This window comes from Haemaphysalis longicornis, unplaced genomic scaffold (assembly GCF_048455015.1).
Source record: "Haemaphysalis longicornis isolate Haplotype H1 unplaced genomic scaffold, Haemaphysalis longicornis Haplotype H1 scaffold_10, whole genome shotgun sequence".
In the NCBI taxonomy this organism is placed as follows: domain Eukaryota; kingdom Metazoa; phylum Arthropoda; class Arachnida; order Ixodida; family Ixodidae; genus Haemaphysalis; species Haemaphysalis longicornis.
The window spans coordinates 36,422,135-36,437,353 of NW_027526204.1; the positions used below are offsets into that span (position 1 = coordinate 36,422,135).

Below are 15,219 nucleotides of genomic sequence, written 5' to 3' on the forward strand. Positions count from 1 at the left end.
TCTTTCTTGCACTGACGTTCCCCCAGCCTCTTCACGTGCATTGTTTTCTTTCTGGCGTACACATTTCAGCTCTAAGGCTTCTGACGAGGCCATGTATTGGCCCAAAGATAGTAGGCGCGCTGTCCCACCTTAATCCTGTCCCTTTTTCTTCCACTGACGTTCTAGAAGCCTCTTCATGTGCATCGTGTTCTATCTAACAAACTCGTTTCCGCTCTTATTGTTCCGACGAGACCATGTATTGGCTTAAAGATGGTAGGTTTACAGCGAAGCTGTTAACTACTGGTGGGTGGGAAACTTTTGTGTCGGAAACAAAAAATCAAACCAGGGCCCAGCAGTTTTGCCTCGAGAGGCCGAGAGAAGCGTCAAGCTATTTAGGCGCGCAGCATCCACCTCATACTGTTTCTAAAGAAAAAAAACCGAAAACAAGCACCGGAACCGCACGATGTATGATAAGGCCCCGGTGAACTTTGGCAAGATTAGGTTTGTAGCTGCTGTTGAAAGGGGAAGGGGTTGACACCTTTCGAGGGCTGGCGCATGCGTGAGGCTAGGCAGGAACCAGCAGTTCCCGCCCAAGACGTCAATGGCATGCCCCGGGACCCAAGATTTGCTGCCAGAGAAGCTAAGTGCGAGCGATAAGCCCGCCAATACAACACGGACCATTTAAGTCTTCTGAAAAAAGCCAGAAGCACAAGAAACTTTGGCTCAGGGCTTGAAGGTGTAGGTTTTGCCGAGCAAGACTTCTCAAGAGAACGCTAAATTATATACGCCAAGATATAGGGTATGGGAATGTTTATTGGTTTTTGTCTTTTATCAGCGCTGTTTTACGCCCTTCCTTGTAGACGCCGGAGACGGGGCGCACATCAAGAAAATAAAGCGTTAACTCAGCTAATCACCCGTTACGTCAACCGCTAAGAGTGTCAACAACCCAGCATCACTGGGGAGCTGCTCCCGTCATGTGATCGTCTTAGGACAGTACCAGTGACAAGAGCTAATTAAAATCATAAATTTTAACTCGCCGAATCGGATGTGACGCAAAAAAATAAAATAATATAGCCTTTCTGTTGTTTGTTTTTAGGCTCGTCTTTGTAACTTGTGTTCGCTTTGTGGCAACGCTACTATTGAGTAGACCGTAGCTGCGCCGTCGTCAAACTGCGTACGGCAGCCTATTTTTCTCATTCCTTTTTCTGTGTCTGTGTTATGGCGTAGAAATGAACTTTCATCATGACTGTAATCATCATCATCATTAATACAATATTTGTATACATGTGTATATTGGTGTGCGGGTATGCATGTGCGTGTGGTTGCGTGTGGGTATGCTTTTGTTCAGTACGACTAATGATACTTTCGTTCATTTTTGTTAGATGTACACACCTTGAGTCGCCTGTTTTCATCCGTTTGTGTTTCTTTTTCGTTCGCCACCAGAAAGACTTTGCTGGCTTTTGCTGAGGTACTAAAACACAATTGATTGGTGGATTGTTTGATTATGTAAACACAAAGCAAATAAGGTGTCAATAACAGCAAACAATGCGGAGGACTCTAGTTAGTCTCCAAAATACGACACGCAAAAGAATACAGAGAGGGGCCGTGCAGCATTAAAAGCACTGCTTAAGAGTAAAGTCATTAGGTAAAATGCAATTGGATGGATATTCCGCACACTGCATTACTACATCTCCAACGGAGGGTCTCATGCAGCGCACTCCCGTGGCAGTCATGGAAAGTTCACCATTGAAGAAATTATTCCCTTGAGCGTTATTTTCTGCCAAGAAGATCGGGATGAAGTGGTTTTAGAAGCTTCCTTTAGTCCCGCCGCATTAAACCGCAAAAATAACCAGTCCTACTTCGCCATGTTCAAGGAAACTGACGAACGGCTCCTAGAAAACGCGGTTTTAACGTTGATAGTCTTTCTCCAGGTACTTGAACCCGAACATTTGTGCCTCTCTCTTAGCTCTCAATACAGCCACCCGGCCAAAAAATAAAATATTGTTTGAAAGGGACATTTATGTTTGCCATACCTTTTCAGTACCAATATCTACGGTACCTGACTTGATACTTGTCAACTTTGTTGAGCCGAAAGAAAAAAATAGGCATATTTTAGGCGAGACAGCGATACATAAATGGTAAAAGGCGGTGGTTTTTTAGCTTGAAAGAAAATATCTTGGAATTTCCAACATCAACCTCAAACTATGCGTTCGAAACAATGGTTTACTGAAAAATACGAAAAAAGTTCGCGGTCAGAACTAGACCTTGTGGAATTATGGGTAATCCAACATTAACGGAAAGTTTTACTGATACGCGCAGGCAGTCGAACACATAGAAATTGAATTGACCGGAGCAAACCTTCAGCGTGCTATTGGAAAAGGAATCGACACGCTAGCGGAAGAAGATGAGATGTGGGTGGAGAGAGGGCAAATGCATTCAGGTGGTAGGGTGGCAGAAGACTACATATTTTAACCTCTGCAGAACAACTACGCTCACATTCGTGCCAGTCCGGAAATGTATCCAAATCTTTACAGTCAAAGGTTGGCGCCATAAGTGCTTAAAATATATTATACGACCGGGTAAGCAAAATACTGGTAGGGACATGAGTTTTTTAGTGATTTTAAGTGAACATTCTAGTAAAAGAAACAGTTGTTATTGCAGAAGCTTTGACTGGTATGAAAGCTATAGACAAGTGGGTAAGAAGCTATAATAAAATATACCACTTTCAAGGAAAACCACTCAACCAGAGCTGAAATAGTGGCCTTAGTAACATATATTAGTATTCATTTGACTTATACTGCTTAAGTAGGAACTTCGCGGGTGTGTTCCCGCTAGGAAAAAATAACTTATATCGTTATTTTGCTGCATGCGCCCTGTTCAGGAAGACAGGCATATTTCCTCCATAGTGCCTCAAAGAAATAAAATACAGCGAGGTTTAAAGAACTGCAAGTTAAGGCACGTAATGGCCTGAATTTAAGGAAATGGTTAATTTACAAAGGAAATATTGATGTTCTACGCGATAACTTTTAACCCAAAAAGCCGCATTGAGCCATCGGTGCTGCGTTAAACGAAATCACTTGTGCTTTTAAATAGGCACCCGACTGGAATCACCAAAAAAAATGAAAGCAAAAGAAGGATGTTTTTTCCTTAAAAGGAACAATTTGCATTACAACAATTTCACAGTAAAAGATGCAAATAAAAACGCCTTTTTTCATGCAAATCAAGGGAACTAAAACAAAAAGCAAGAAATTACAAAAAGTATAGTTACTGCAATTTTGTTTTTTTTTTAAACATAGAGGACAATTCAAGAAATGAATAAGCTAATGCGCCAGGCGTTGAGAGGACCACAGGAAGACGGCATTGAAGGTGAGGAGACGAGATGCTTCTATAGTGCCAAGCAACTCCTTTCTCTAGTTTAATTAGTGTACTGTAAGTATCAGAGACTCTCTTTTACGCTATTAAATAACACTTGTATTGCCTATCTGCGAACCGGCCGTTTTCGTTCCGCGTTATGTGTATTTTTTTACCATACAGCCCCGTTTCGTATCAGCGCAGATTTTGCCATTATTTAGTGTTCGTTGTCGGTGTGTACGAATTTCTACAACAAAGAGACCGTTCATTGAGTTTTGCCCAGAGCTTTTGGGCTGACGTGGATACCTTTCATGGCAAACCAATTTTCAATGTATAAATTTTGTTGCTGATTTGCAGTCATTGACGAGACGTATCAGGGAAAGCGTATGATTCTGGTCTTAAAGGTCAATCCAATGGAGCAAGTGCTCATAGTTTAGCTATAAAAGGGTGAAACCATGCGTCTATTGCTAGCTTCAGCCACAGAGTGCTCCCATCCTGTAGTTCTGTGGCGAGAACTCTCGCCCTAGACAAATAAATTTGCAACAATTTCATTGATGTCTTTGTATCCCTTTATGCAAATGTTGACTAAACCAGAGATTTGACTGTAGAGCCGATTCAGAATAAGAATCAGAAAAAGATTTAATTTGTTCAATTGATAATGTACACATGATTCACAATACGTGATAGTGGATACGATAAAATATAATACATGAATACATCATAATGTACACATGATTGCTGTCGTTAAAATAAGATTGCATCTAATGAATTGTGCTCGGAAATGTTTTAATCACGATGCGCAGCTGTCTATAAGGAGGTGCCATGCCTAATTAAAAAATATCAAACAGCGATAATTAGAAATACAAAAAGCTAGGCGGAGAGGCGCAGCTTTAAAGAACTGAGCATGTTCTACGTCTCCTGTCGATTGTTGAATTGATCAGTCAAATGTTATACTTTACAAACAGTCGCCTCATGTTTGGTACCTGTTTCAATGAGAGGGCAACTGATCTTCACCGCCTCTGGTATACAATACAAAATGAAGCTTACAAATCCTGAGCTCATCTTAATGCACCTACTTTAACTTCTAATATGTGTAAAACAGTATTCGGTTGCTTGTGTACACCCATGATTCAGTCAGCAGGGGTAGTTTAGCTGCTGTAGCCGCGATCCAACAAAAATCACTCGCCACTCACCTCTGCATGCCAAGCTACACAAAACCGAATGTTGCTTAGCGGCCTGCTACCCAAGAAGCTGGGCAGTATATCAACTGAATTGTAAATACATCATCTTCCGTTCTTCGATTGAAGCTTGGCAAGGCCTTCGCTCAGGGATCAGTGGAGACGCGTATAAAGAACTGCTTTTAGAATAAATTACAGGGACAAGCATGCTGACTATTGCGTCGCCACGCGCATCTGTTGTCCTAGTGACGGGAGCAACACAGCTTAGGGAAGTCCCCCGTTCATCATTGGGGGCTCTGAAAGCGAGAAAAGCCCGGGATGAGAAGCAGGTGAGTTCTGCCTTTTTCTGTACTTGCACATGATTAGTCGATTTATTACAGCGTGATTTGTAAAGCAGGTATATTTGCAGGCCAGTATGGCGTCCACATCTTTACGCTACTTCGCCTGAGGAATGAGCAATGCAGAGTGGTTTCGGTGTATCGCTACAAAAATGTAACACCATATCCACGCAAGACGCTATATTAGTATTCATTTATGTTGCTTGATAGTGACGTCTGTAAAAGCTTTCAGCGCCATTCAATACCAAGGCTGTATCTCCTCGCTTCTAAAATAAGTGGCACCATCTTTAGAAGCCAGTGCAGGAATTCGAATGACCTGCATGCACATAACCATGGGTGCTCAGTCTCGGCAGTTCGCAGCAAGAAAACAACTCACTTCGGCAGGTGGCCGAAACCTAACAAAAAGGTGAAATTTGTCAGTTGCATTACCTAGGCGAGGTCTTCACAAAAGCACCAAGCCACCAGGACAAAAGGGAAGACATTCTCGCCGACGACATTGTACACCCGCAGAAAGCTCATGCGCCATCCAAGGTTTGTTCATGTAGAAAAAGACGCACGTAAAGTTCTGAGTTACTATGACGACTGCAGTAAATCACGAAACCAACGTGTACCCCTTACACGAACCTACGACGCCCTGGACTACTCCTACCATGTGAAGTGCTACTCTTCAAGAGATCTGAAAACCGTATCCTGTCCAATAAAAGTGTGCGTTTTCAACTGACGGAAGACTACGTTTATAACATAGGACGGACCGTACGATTCAAGGTAAAGCCGCAAGGGCGGTGCACGGCACCAGAAACATTCCGACTAATCTTAGACAACTTGCTTGCGTGCCTGAAGCGGCATACATGCCTCGTTTGTCTCAACGGCATTTGCCATGCTTGCGGAAATTTCGAAGAGCATTTTGCAAGGCTAGAGGATGTACTTGAGGCTATCCTAGAAGATTTGGATGACCTCATTTTTATACACAGACGTCGAAAAATAGAAAGTCTAAGATCCAGTGCGTAACTTTCTGTCGGACTAAGTACGATCTTGTTAGTCTGTAAGTTTTGTTATCCTGCCTCTTAACTGCATAACATGCCGAGGATTTGCTGCCAGAACTCCGATTCTTCGGTACTGCGTTACGATACTTATATGGTTTATATAGATAGGCGAAACATTACACGGCTAGGCGAAAGCCGTCAGTTACCAGGTAAGTTTTTGATCCCAACACAATGCCTATGCGTGAAAAAACACTTTTTTGAAGAGGTAAAGGTAATGCTAGATAGTAAGCCATTACCGCACAACACGAACTACACTCTTAGGCAAAAAGGGCTAAAACTTCGTCCTTTGGGGTCTAACGGCCTCTGCCACAATCAGTAGTCCCTTTGGGGACTAACTGCGAGGGGACGAACGGTAAGTCGCCCTCCCAGATGGTCCGTTCCGATACTCCTCAAGGACGAACTGTTGAGAGTCGCAGAAAAAAGAAGAAAAGTTAGCACCAGCAGGGATCGAACCACCAACGCTCGGGAATACACGCAGGGAACCCTACGCGATACCGCTGGACCCCGCGGTGGGGGTCGAATCAGCAGTAGATAACATTCAAGTGTACAGCGTGTTGTTTTGTGCATAACGCGGCAGATCCATTGCAACTCGTGTCCGAATTTCTATCCGTGCACGCGAACTTGACCGGGTTTTCCGCTTTGTATTTAGCGCTTGGCTGACTTTAGGGACTATTGCTCAGTTTTATTTTATGTACAGCCTAACAACCGTAGTTTTTTCTCGTAAATAACAATCAACTCGTCGTCGCCTAGTTGAGGTAGGTAGCTGGGCGATCGAACGACGCATTCGTTTCCGCACAAATTAGCGCAAACTAGGTGTATTCTTAGTGTTGGATGCATATGTTCAGTGCTCTATGTAACGTATGTGAAAGGTGTTGTCTGTGTGAGTGTCAGAATAGAAAAACAGACCATATTGTCCTGCATCGGCGAAACCGAATTCGGTTTTGCTTAGCCTGAATTCTTCAAGTTCGTGTCGCTGGGCGATTGCGACTGGGAAATGCAAGCGGGTTTTACAGAGGTTGCAGCTTTGTCATGGCTTTGGTGCACAAGGCAATTATGTACCGAGTGCAAAAGATAACTTCGAGACGCTTACCTGTAGCGAGCATTTTTATTTTGCAGTTGCCATCAGAAACAACTGCGTTTTTTCTCGTTTGGTAAACATATACATACTCATTACGCGTAGGAATCCACTTTCGCTATTGTCACTAATGTTTGTGTTACGGTTAACGCGCTTGAAAGCTTTCATTGGACGTTATTACCTCGCACGAATCGTATGCAACACAGCGTATCAAGATAACCTCGCCGAGAAGCGTCTGGCCATCCCGCTCGCCGCTCCTTACCATTACCCGGTGCTCTATTACCCCAGGCGATTTTTTTATAATTAACATCGATATTTTCTCCCTTCACACCATCGAAGAACCCACTGACTGCAATGACTTGTGTTTCGGAAATCTAAAAGTGTTCACAGACATATGCGCGAAAGGGCAACGACGACGCCATTACAGGGGATTAACGACGCAGCAAAGAGACTAACTGCATACGTTTCATCTTCCCGTTGCTCCTCATCGATCGGTGGGGACGAACAGTTACTCCGCATTTGTGCACACGGTAGATAGTCTGCCGCAGATACTCCCTTTGAAGATGAACGGTTCCCCCTGAAGACTAACGGCTGTATTTTAGTCCCTATTTTAGTCCTTTTTGCGTAAGAGTGTGGGGTTCTGCGGTGGGGTCGGCGGAGCAGCGTCAAAGTGGCCGTGGCAAACACGGGTTGCTCGTAATTAGAAATGGCAAAACTATGCGTCATGCGTACTGTGCGCTACACTGCAACTGGGCAGTGCGTGGTCGCTTACCACGCTGAAGCGCCAGTGCCGAGAAGTGGCAAAAAAAGAAGAAAGCCGGCACATGCGCACTGACCGCGCAATGTGGGAGTAGCCGCGCCGTCGTCTTCTACGGTGCTCCACCGTCGGGCTCAGCATAACGGTAGGTTTTTGTGCCTGATGCCGTCAGTGAGAAAAATCCGGATGTATACGATTCTCACCACTTTCGGGCGCTGGCGCTTCACGGAACTCAGCGTCCATGGGCTTTCCGGTTCTCTTTAATAGTAAGTAGATCGCACTGTACTTCTAGGTGCAGGCCTCTTAAACTCAGCGATGCCTCGAGGACGAACGATAAAGGATGAAAACACCACAGCCGAGCACTAAAACAAAAAAAGGCTGGTATGAATCAGCTTAGTATTAACACGTGGGGAAACACCAGCCACTTGTCAGAGTGTCGCAGGATATCCATGTGTGTGGAGTGCAGATTTTGTTACAGAATATTCATATAATAAACAGCAAGGCGTAGACTTTACACAACGTGTACGAATAAAAGTTTTTACATTTGAAGCATAACAAATTTTATCCACCATGATCAGATCAGATAATCAGATCAGGTGATCAGATCAGGTCATTTGAGTAGATGGGGTTATTGCCCAAGTGGGGTGATCTTCTCGAACCAGTTTTAGATGCGAAGCATCTCAGCTCAGGGCTGTGTCCCTCCCTCCCTCGTCATTGTCGTTGTCCACCGTCCGCACTCCACTGCGCATTGGCGTCTCTTCAGCCCCGTCAGCTTTTGGGCTTACGTCAGCGCAGTCCACTATAAAAAGAAATAGTTAGGCGGCGCCCGGTTTCGATCCCACGACTGTCTGGCCGCAAAGGGAGGTACGTGGCGCTCTTCCCACTGCGCTACAAACCGAGACGGTAGCATGTGCTACGAACGCGCCTTATGTCCTTTAGTCATTCAAACTACGTCAAGAAGCTACTAATACAACGAAGACACGCGAAGCTGAACGTCAACAGAAACGACGAACTGAAAACTAATTGGAACTTCAGTCGACCCCATGGCTGCTTCGCAGACTACTCAGGGTTCCCCTACGGGAATATGGTGTAATTTCTGGCATTCTACCAGCAGTAATAGAGGTTTCACCGAAAAGGATTTCGACAATACTGGACGACTACTTATCTTCACCACAATAACAGCGCTGATACCAGTATCAATAAAGCATTACGTTTCATGTATAGAAAGTAACGGCAATCATCTTATCCCTTTTTTAAATATTTTGTAACAACGTCATCATTGCCTTGACAACGCCATCTTCTCCCTTCTATATTCCACAAACCGACCGCTAGCATTTGCCTGCTTTGCCTCTCAAGGTGTTGCTAATCCGCACAAAAAAATGACGGTTTCTGTTTTGCTGCTCCGGTATTCATTGAAATCGTGGCCAGTGTCTGAGGAATTGACACAGGAACCTTGTTTGTCATAAAACTCGTTTGTTCGAGTTTGACATGATGGGGACGCCTGTCGCACAAAAACAGCCCTGCGTGAGTTTTTTAGTTGCTTTGTTCTTTCCTCCTTCTTCATTGCCACAACCCCCTCGGCGATTATAGGTTAACTTGTCTAGGTTTATAGTTCTGTCACCCTCAGGAGATCAGTATGTCGATTTAAACATACCGTCTAGAACTTTCGCTTTCATTGCTTCAAATTACATGCCTAGGTGGCGAATATGAATATAATACAGTGTGGTTAGCAGTTTCTTCCCTGAAAATTAAACTCCGGAAACACTGTCCAGACATAGATCTATTGGCTTAGTCGGCCTCTAAGATGTTTCGCTGTTTCTCCAGCTGCTGAAATTTATTTCCGGGAATTTTAGATGCGACAGCATCTCATTCACTCGCCTTGTCCCTCCATACGGCGTTGTTGTTGTCCGTCCACACCCCTCCCCCGTTCTCCTCGCCTCGCGAGCTGCGCTCTCCGCCGCTCACCCCCTCTCCTCTCCGATAGCGAACACTCTCTCGCGAGGGTCATTGAATTGGATTCGATTGGATTGGCTTGGCTTGCCTTGGCTTGGATTGGATTGGATTTGGAATGAATTGGACTAAAGTGGATTGTGTTGGATTGTGTTGCGTCATAGCCGCGCCACGTTGCGTCATAGCCGCGCCACGTTGCGTCATAGCCGCGGCAGGGGGCTCACGGCACGTTTCACGCGATGGGAGAATCAACCTAAAGGAAACAACAACGGAACCCCCTATCCGTCGCATCTACACAGGGGTTCCCGCGAGGGGAAGTGGGAGTAATTTTTTTTGTTGAAATCTGTTGAAGGAAAAAGTAAACTTATTTTGCTAGTATTGGCTTAGTCTGCTTTGATCACGGAGTAAGGAGCAAGCTAGGAGGGAAGCTTCGATTGCTTGGGTACTTATACAATTTCAAAAGCAATTCGCGCAGGTTTAGCTGCTGTCCCAAGAAATTATGGGGCTGACACAGCAATCAATATTTTGTTGCGCAGGCAGAATGTGGTAAACGTTTTGCCTGCGCAGCCACGGCAACGGGGTGAACTAAGCTGCGGTGTTATCGCCCACCAAGAACAGCTGTCTCTCTTTTACTTCGCCGTCACAGCTTCGCAGATGCTTAGTGCGCGTCAGTATTCCGAAATTGTGTGGTGGCTCTCCCAATCTCGCCTTTATGGGTTCTTCGCAACCTAAATATATTCTTCCAACGTTGCCACAACCATCCACATCTTCCAGACATATTCCGCCGAAAATAGCCAGGACTTCCACATCTGGACAGGTGGTTTGGTTAACAGATCAGTTTTCTGGCTTCCTTGGATACGTACTGTTTCATCAATACAAGGAATGTATGCATCCAGGTAATTTTTCCTTTCATCAAATGGCACTTGAACCTTTCTGGGCGGTAGCAACAGGCTACTGTGTTCCCCTGTGAAGCCAGCAGCCAATCTGGCGCAGAGCCACCAAATACATGGATTTGTTTTTATAATCTCCAGTAATCTCTGCGCGCTGTCCCACCGTAATCCTCTCCCTTTTTCTTGCACTGACGTTCTAGAAGCCTCTTCATGTGCATCGTGTTCTATCTAACAAACTCGTTTCCGCTCTTAGGGTTCCGACGAGACCATGTATTGGCTTAAAGATGGTAGGTTTACAGCGAAGCTGTTAACTGCTGGTGGGTGGGAAACTTTTGTGTCGGAAACAAAATATCAAACCACGGCCCAGCAGTTTTGGCTCGAAAGGCAGAGAGAAGCGTCAAGCTATTTAGGCGTGCAGCATCGACCTCATACTGCTCTAAAGAAAAAGACCGAAAACGAACATCAGAACCGCAAGATGTATGATAAGGCGCCGGTGAACATTGGTTGGGACCCCCCCCCCCTCCCCCATTGTGTTCTGTCAAAGATTAGGTTTGTAGCTGCTGTTGAAAGGGGAGGGGGTTGATATCGTTCGAGGGCTAGCTCTTGCGTCAGGCTAGGCAGGAACCAGCAGTTCCCGCCCAAGACGTCAATGGCATGCCCCGGGACCCAAGATTTGCTGCCAGAGAAGCTAAGTTCGAGCGATATGCCCGCCAATACAACACGGACCATTTAAGTCTGTTGAAAAAAACCAGAAGCACAAAAAACTTTGGCTCAGGGCTTGAAGGTGTAGGTTTTGCCGAGCAAGACTTCTCTCAAGAGAACGCTTAATTATATACGCCAAGGTAAAGGATATGTGAATGTTTATTGGTTTTTGTCTTTTATCAATACTGTTTTTCGACCTTCTTTGTAGACGCCAGAGACGGTGCGCACATCAAGAAAATGAAGCGTTAACTCAGCTAATCACCCGTTACGTACCGCTAAGGGTGTCAACAACCCAGCATCACTGGGGAGCCATTCCCGTCAAGTGATCATCTTAGGACAGTACCAGTCACAAGAGCGAATTAAAATCATAAATTTCAACTCGCCAAATCGAATGTGACGCTAAAAAAATGAAATAATATAGCCTTTCTATTGTATGGTTTTAGGGTCGTCTTTGTAACTACTGTGTCGCTTTGTGGCAACGCTGCTCTTGAGCAGCCCATGGCTGCGCCGTCGTCAAACTGCATACGGCAGCTTATTTTCCTCATTCCTTTTTCTGGGCCTGTATTATGGAGTAGAAATGAAATTTCATCATGACTGTAATTATCATCATCTAAATTACAATATTTTTATGCATGTGTATATTGGTGTGCGGGTATGCGTGTGCGTGTGGGTGCGTGTGGGTATACTTTTGTTCAGTACAACTAATGATACTTTCCTTCATTTTTGTGAGATGTACACATCTTCAGTGGCCGGTTTTCGTTCGTTTGTGTTTCTTTTTCGTGCGCCACCAGAAAGGCCTCTATGGTTTTTCCTACGGAAACTAAAACACAATTGATTGGTGGATTGTTTGATTATGTAACAACAAAGAAAATAAGATGTCAATAACAGAAAACAATGCGGAGGACTCTAGTTATTCTACAAAACACGGCACGCAAAAGAATACAGACAGGGACCATGCAGCATTAAAAGCAATGCTAAGGAGTAAAGTCAACAAGTAAAATTTAATCGGATGGATATTCCGCACACTGCATTCCTACATCTCCAACGGAGAGTCTCATGCAGCGCACTCCCGTGGCAGTCATGGAAAGTTCACCCTTGAAGAAATTATTCTCTTGAGCGTTATTTTCTGCCATAAAGATCAGGTTGAAGTGGTTTTCGAAGCTTCCTTTAGTCCCGCCGCATTAAACCTCAAAAATAACCAGTCCTTCTTCGCCATGTTCAAGGAAACGGACGAACGGCTCCTAGAAAACGCGGTTTTAGCGTTGATAGTCTTTCTCCGGGTACTTAAACCCGAATATTTGTGCCTCTCTCTTAGCTCTCAATACAGCCACCCGGCCAAAAAATAAAATATTGTTCAAAAGGAACATTTATGTTTGCCATACCTTTTCAGTACCAATAACTACGGTACCTGACTTGATACTTGTCAACTTTGTTGATCCGGAAAAAAAAATAGGCATATTTTAGGCGAGACAGCAATACATAAATGGTAAAAGGCGGTGGTTTTTTAGGTTAAAAGAAAATCTCTTGGAATTCTCAATATAAACCTCAAACTATGCGTTCGAAACAATGGTTCGCGGCTTGGAACAATGGCTTGGAATACGAAACCAGTTCGCGGCCAGAACTAGACCTTGTGGCGTTATGGAAAATCCAACATTAGCGGAACGTTTTACTGATACGCGCAGGCAGTCGAACACATAGAAATTGAATTGACCGGAGCAAACCTTCAGCGTGCTATCGGAAAAGGAATCGACACGCTAGCGGAAGAAGATGAGATGTGGGTGGAGACAGGGCAAATGCATTCAGGTGGTAGGGTGGCAGAAGACTACATATTTTAGCCTCTGCAGAACAATTACGCTCACATGCGTGCCAGTCGGGAAATGTATCCTAAACTTTACAGTGGAAGGTTGGCGCCATAAGTGCTCAAATTATATTATCGGACAGGGAAAGCAAAATACTGGTAGAGACATGAGTTTTCTGGTGATTTTAATGAACATTCTAGTATAAGAAACAGTTGTTATTGCAGAAGCTTTGACTGGTATGAAAGCTATAGACAAGTGGGCAAGAAGCTATAATAAAATATACCACTTTCAAGGAAAACCACTCAACCGGAGCTGAAATAGTGGCCTGAGCAACATATATACCATTCATTTGACTTATACTGCATAAGTAGGAACGTCACGACTGTGTTCGCGTCAGGAAAAATAATTTATAGCGATCTTCTTCTGTATGCGTCCTGTTCAGGAAGACCGGCATATTTCCTCGATAGTGTCTAAAAGAAATAAAAAACAGCGAGTTTTAAAAATTACTGCAAGTTAAGGCACGTAGTGGCCTGAAATTAAGGAAATGGCGGATTAACAAAGGAAAGATTAATGTTCTGCAGGATATGTTTTAACCCGAAAAGCCGCATTGAATCGTCGGTGCTGTGTATAAAGGCAACGCTTGTGCTTTTGAATAGGCGCCCGACTGGAATCCTTCCAAAGAAATGAAGGCAGAAGAGGGATGTTTTTTAATAAAACGAGCAACTTGCATTACAACAATTTCACAGTAAAAGATCGAAATAAAAACGCCTTTTCTTCATCCGAATCAACAGAAATAAAACAAAACGCAAGAAATTACAAAAAGTATTGTTCCTGCAATTTTGCATTTTTCCTAAACATAGGGACTGCTTCTAGACGTGGAGAGGAATCTAAAGGACCAGCAGTTGAGAAGAGCACAGGAAGACGGCACTGAAGGTGAGGAGACGCGATGCTTCTATAGTGCCAAGCAACTCCTTTCTCTAGTTAGATTAGTGTACTATAAGTATCAGAGACTCTCTTTTACACTATTCGATAATACTTGTATTACCTATCTGTGAACCGGCCGTTTTCGTTCCGCGTAATGTGTATTTTTTAACACACAGCCCCGTTTCGTATCAGGGCCGATTTTGCCATTATATAATGTCCGTTGTCGACGTGTACAAATTTCTACAACAAACCGAACGTGCATTAAGTTTGCCCAAAGCTTTTGGGCTGACGTGTATACCTTTCATAGCTAACCAGTTTTCAATGTATAAATTTTGTAGCTGATTTGCAGTCATCGACGAGACGCATCAGGGAAAGCGTATGTTTCTGGTCTTAAAGGTCAATCTAATGGGGCAAGTGCTCATAGTTTAGCTATAAAAGGGTGAAACTATGCGTCTATTGCTGGCTTCAGCCACAGATTGCTCCCATCCTGTAGTTCTCTGTCGAAAAATCTCGCCTTAGACGAATTAATAACAATTTCATCGATTACTTTGTAGTTCCTTATGCAAACGTCGACTAAACCAGCATGATTTGACGGTAGAGCCGATTCAGCATCAAAATCAGAAAAATATTTTATTTGTTCAGTTGAAAATGAATACATGATTGACAATACGTGATTGTCAATAGTATACAAAACAATGCATGAATACATGCTAATGTATACATGATTGCTGTCGTTACAATTTGAGTGCATCTTATGAATTGTGCTCGGAAATGTTTTAATCACGATGTGCAGCTGTCTTTATAGAGGCGGCATGCCTAATTAAAAGGAATCAAACAGTGATAATTAGAAAATCCAGAAAGTATGCGGACAGCCGCAGCTCTATAGAACTCAGGTTTCTAAACGGCTCATGTCGGTTGTTGAATTGATGAGTCAAATGTTATACTTTACAAACAGTCGCCTCATGTTTGGTACCTGTTTCAATGAGAGGGCAACTGATCTTCACCGCCTCTGGTATACAATACAAAATGAAGCTTACAAATCCTGAGCTCATCTTAATGCACCTACTTTAACTTCTAATATGTGTAAAACAGTATTCGGTTGCTTGTGTACACCCATGATTCAGTCAGCAGGGGTAGTTTAGCTGCTGTAGCCGCGATCCAACAAAAATCACTCGCCACTCACCTCTGCATGCCAAGCTACACAAAACCGAATGTTGCTTAGCGGCCTGCTAC

At 43.9% G+C, this 15,219-nt stretch overlaps 1 protein-coding gene across 1 annotated transcript in view; it reads left to right on the plus strand.

Annotated features, from left to right (window-relative positions):
- LOC144158378 (uncharacterized) overlaps positions 1-15,219 on the plus strand; it is a 126,100-nt gene that overhangs the window by 87,491 nt on the left and 23,390 nt on the right. Inside the window, exons 6-8 of the mRNA XM_077689239.1 lie at positions 3,276-3,345; positions 4,755-4,837; positions 13,923-13,995. Coding sequence (XP_077545365.1) covers positions 3,276-3,345; positions 4,755-4,837; positions 13,923-13,995 — 226 coding nt within the window. The remainder of the gene's footprint in view (positions 1-3,275; positions 3,346-4,754; positions 4,838-13,922; positions 13,996-15,219) is intronic.